Here is a 3,060-nt window from a genome sequence, read left to right on the forward strand (position 1 = left end):
ATCTGGTGAAAATTTCATGTCATTAGCACCTCTAGTAATATATTTACTGAGAAAAATGTTGACGTGTTCATTACTTATTTTACCTGCTGTAACTAATGTCTTTGGTTGTTTTTGTCCGGTTCTTGCAGGGGAATCCTTAAAATCGCAGAAGTGGCGAGTCGATTTGACAGCGAGCACAGCTTCATCACAGCACTGGCGCGACTGGGATTTAAAATGACGTCCAAGGTGAGGCAACAAACATGACAACATGTGGGACTGAGTCATTATTTTTTTCATTTAATTCAATTATATGTTGTCAAAGCTGTTTTTCAATAACCTCAAAAGTTAATAAAAATAACATACTTGGTGCACTTTTAAATCAGATACAATGAATACAAAACAAATGCTTTTTGCTTCATTATTTATTTCTCCTTTTGAGACGTCGCCTGGCACACTCTGTGATTTGGTGACTGCCAGCAGCTTGTTCTATAATTTACAGCTTGCGGTGCAGCGGGCAGGAAACCGCAGGTTGAACAGAACGTTCAGTAAATCGTTGGCAACAAACAGACAATTAAATATACTGTATGCAGATAAACTGCTAATAGATTTGAGCATATGGCTGATGGCTCATTCAAATTACCATTTGAGAATTTATTTATTTTTTAAATGTTTTTCCCTTTAGGACACAAAAAACAGTCACTTCTACTCCTTTGACTTTGTGAAGACAGGAAATGCTTCAAAAAACGCAAAGAAAATTGGACTGCAGCTGAAGCCCTGTGTGTACAAGAAGAGATGATGTCAGTGGAAGACCGAGTTAAAGCAACCTAAAAATTGTGTTTTCCACTAATCCAGAGGACTCAATTTAAGATTTAAAGTGGAGAATTTAAATGTTGAATTTTGAACTAATGATGCATTTTGTTGTTTTCCTTTTGTTAAAGCTTCTGTTATGTTAGTGTAGGTGTCAGGTTTTAATAAACATCACAAACAAGCTGTTATTTTTTATAATTACTGTAAATCCAAATCATTACATAGATTTACTGTTTTTAATTATTTTAAAAAATGATGGGATCCAGCCATTTTGATTCAAATGTTGCAAAGTTTTAAGAATTAACTTTATCCCATTTTTATTTACTTACTCAACTATTCAAAATAAACCTTTTTGCATTGCCTCTGTAAATTAATTTGATTTCTTTGAGACATTTATAAAACAAACTGGATTATTCTGCATCAATCTTTTAGTGGTTTTGTTTATGTTGCTGATTAATTTCTTTGTTGTGGTTGGACATCAGCTGTTGAGTTCAGTGTTTTAAGTTGTAAGAAAAGTAATTAAATACTGTGTTTGTTGTCAGATAAAAGTCTATAAACTTTAAGCAAATCTGGTGTTTTTTTTTTTAGTATCTTGGGTTCAAATTTTAAACCAGTGAATAGTTCAGTCTGCTCCTTGTTTGGAAGTTTTATACCTCCATGTTTTTCACTTTTTTAGCTGAGTGAAAATAACTAAAGGGTGGTTTATGTCATGAAATATGGTTATGTTTGAAAAAAAAAACAACATGGCAAAAAAAAAAGAAAATTGAATGGCTTTATTAAAATGTAAAAAAGTAATACAGTGTGTATACATCAAGATTCAAGTAAAAAAAAAGTGCAACATTTATGCTTTTCCAAGTCTTAATGCCGATCAAAGCTCTACATATTCAGCTTCATTTCAGATGCTACATGAACAAAAAATTCACAGATTTCAAACAGGAAGCTGTAAAACTGCAGTTAAAGCTAAATTTGATTTTTAAAGCTCACACTGCACTCTTCACGTCTATGATTATGGAGTAACTGGTGAGCAGAGCATACTCCTTCCTGTCCTCTGCTCCTGGTTTCCTCACCTCTGGAGATCCGGGCTCCTGCATCAGACTGGTCAGGGCTGAGACCGACTCGCGTCCCTGAATCAAATAAACATGAATTCAAGCAGAATTCGTTTTTTAAAAGTCTAAAATGTTTATATAGACGTCAGATGTCAAAGTGTACCTTGTACGGTGTTTTATTCTTCCTTTTGCTGTAAAACAAAAACACATTTTCATTATATTGTGCATTATTACCACTGCCACTAGATGGCGCTGTAATATAGTTTTTCAAACAATGAATCCAGGCAGGCAAGTAAAAGTGAATGCTTTGCATTCATTATAAACATCAAATCACAGCAGTGATCCAGCTCCTCATCACTGATCTTTGAGAAGAAACTGTTAAAACATCTGTGATGTCAGCCTGCAGCTGTCTGAGGTGCTCAGAGAACTGGAGCTGAGGGTCAGGGTCCTACAATAGCTCCCCTCTTGTAGGGGTCATGTTTGCTTGTTCCCCTCAGACACACACAGTCTGCCAATCCAAGTCTTACCGCAACAAGTTTTTATACACGACTATAATGTTAGATTTAAAGGCACCAACAAATCTGCACATTTTATTTCAGCACAACCTTAATTCTTTTTACCTTTTTTTAATTACTTATCAAGAGAAAACACACACACACATTTAATTTACTGTATTGAAATCTGGGGTAAAGCTTGCAAAACAATTACAAATCCGATTTTTGTTTTACAAAAAAGAGCTGTAAGAATTACCACGAGAAAAGATTACAATCATCCATCTAATACCTTATTTTGTAAACTGAAAGTTTTGAAATTCTGTGATTTGATTGACAATATTTTCCTCTTTATGTACAAGGCTCACAGAAACAAATTGCCTTCCAACATTCAGGTAAACTTTGTTAAGAAAGACAGTTGTTATTATCTCGAGGGGATGGAAATGTTTGTGAAGCCATATTCTCATACTTGTTTGAAAGAAAGATGTAATTTAATCCAAAGTATAGGATTAAGGAATGGTTCTGAAGGATGATCTTAAAAATGCCAAATCTATTTAAAGGCACAGCGTAGGATTTGTTGTTTTCAGCATATCTAGTGGTTGAGTGGTTGAATCATCCTCCCTGGTCCTCCCCCCACCCCCACCCCCCCGCTTCCAAATGCAAAGGAGTTGCTACGGTGTCTCTCAGGTGTCAAAAACCTTTGATAATTCCAACCGCGATGTCTACCAGCAGCTTCA

The 3,060-nt window shown here is 35.2% G+C and overlaps 2 protein-coding genes across 3 annotated transcripts in view; one reads left to right on the top strand and one right to left on the bottom strand.

The window, feature by feature from the left end:
* Positions 1-1,349, top strand: part of rrp8 (ribosomal RNA processing 8) — a 6,119-nt gene extending 4,770 nt beyond the window's left edge. For both annotated transcript variants that reach the window (XM_014025231.1, XM_014025232.1), the window contains exons 6-7: positions 129-225; positions 662-1,349. In XM_014025231.1, coding sequence (XP_013880685.1) covers positions 129-225; positions 662-775 — 211 coding nt within the window. In that variant the 3' untranslated portion in view covers positions 776-1,349. The remainder of the gene's footprint in view (positions 1-128; positions 226-661) is intronic.
* si:ch211-149e23.4 (uncharacterized) overlaps positions 753-3,060 on the bottom strand; it is a 27,026-nt gene continuing 24,718 nt past the window's right edge. The window contains exons 13-14 of the mRNA XM_014025230.1: positions 1,996-2,023; positions 753-1,910 (exon numbers count right to left, since the gene is read on the bottom strand). Of these exons, the coding sequence (XP_013880684.1) occupies positions 1,767-1,910; positions 1,996-2,023 (172 nt within the window). The 3' untranslated portion in view covers positions 753-1,766. The remainder of the gene's footprint in view (positions 1,911-1,995; positions 2,024-3,060) is intronic.

This window comes from Austrofundulus limnaeus, unplaced genomic scaffold (genome assembly GCF_001266775.1).
Source record: "Austrofundulus limnaeus strain Quisiro unplaced genomic scaffold, Austrofundulus_limnaeus-1.0 Scaffold462, whole genome shotgun sequence".
In the NCBI taxonomy this organism is placed as follows: domain Eukaryota; kingdom Metazoa; phylum Chordata; class Actinopteri; order Cyprinodontiformes; family Rivulidae; genus Austrofundulus; species Austrofundulus limnaeus.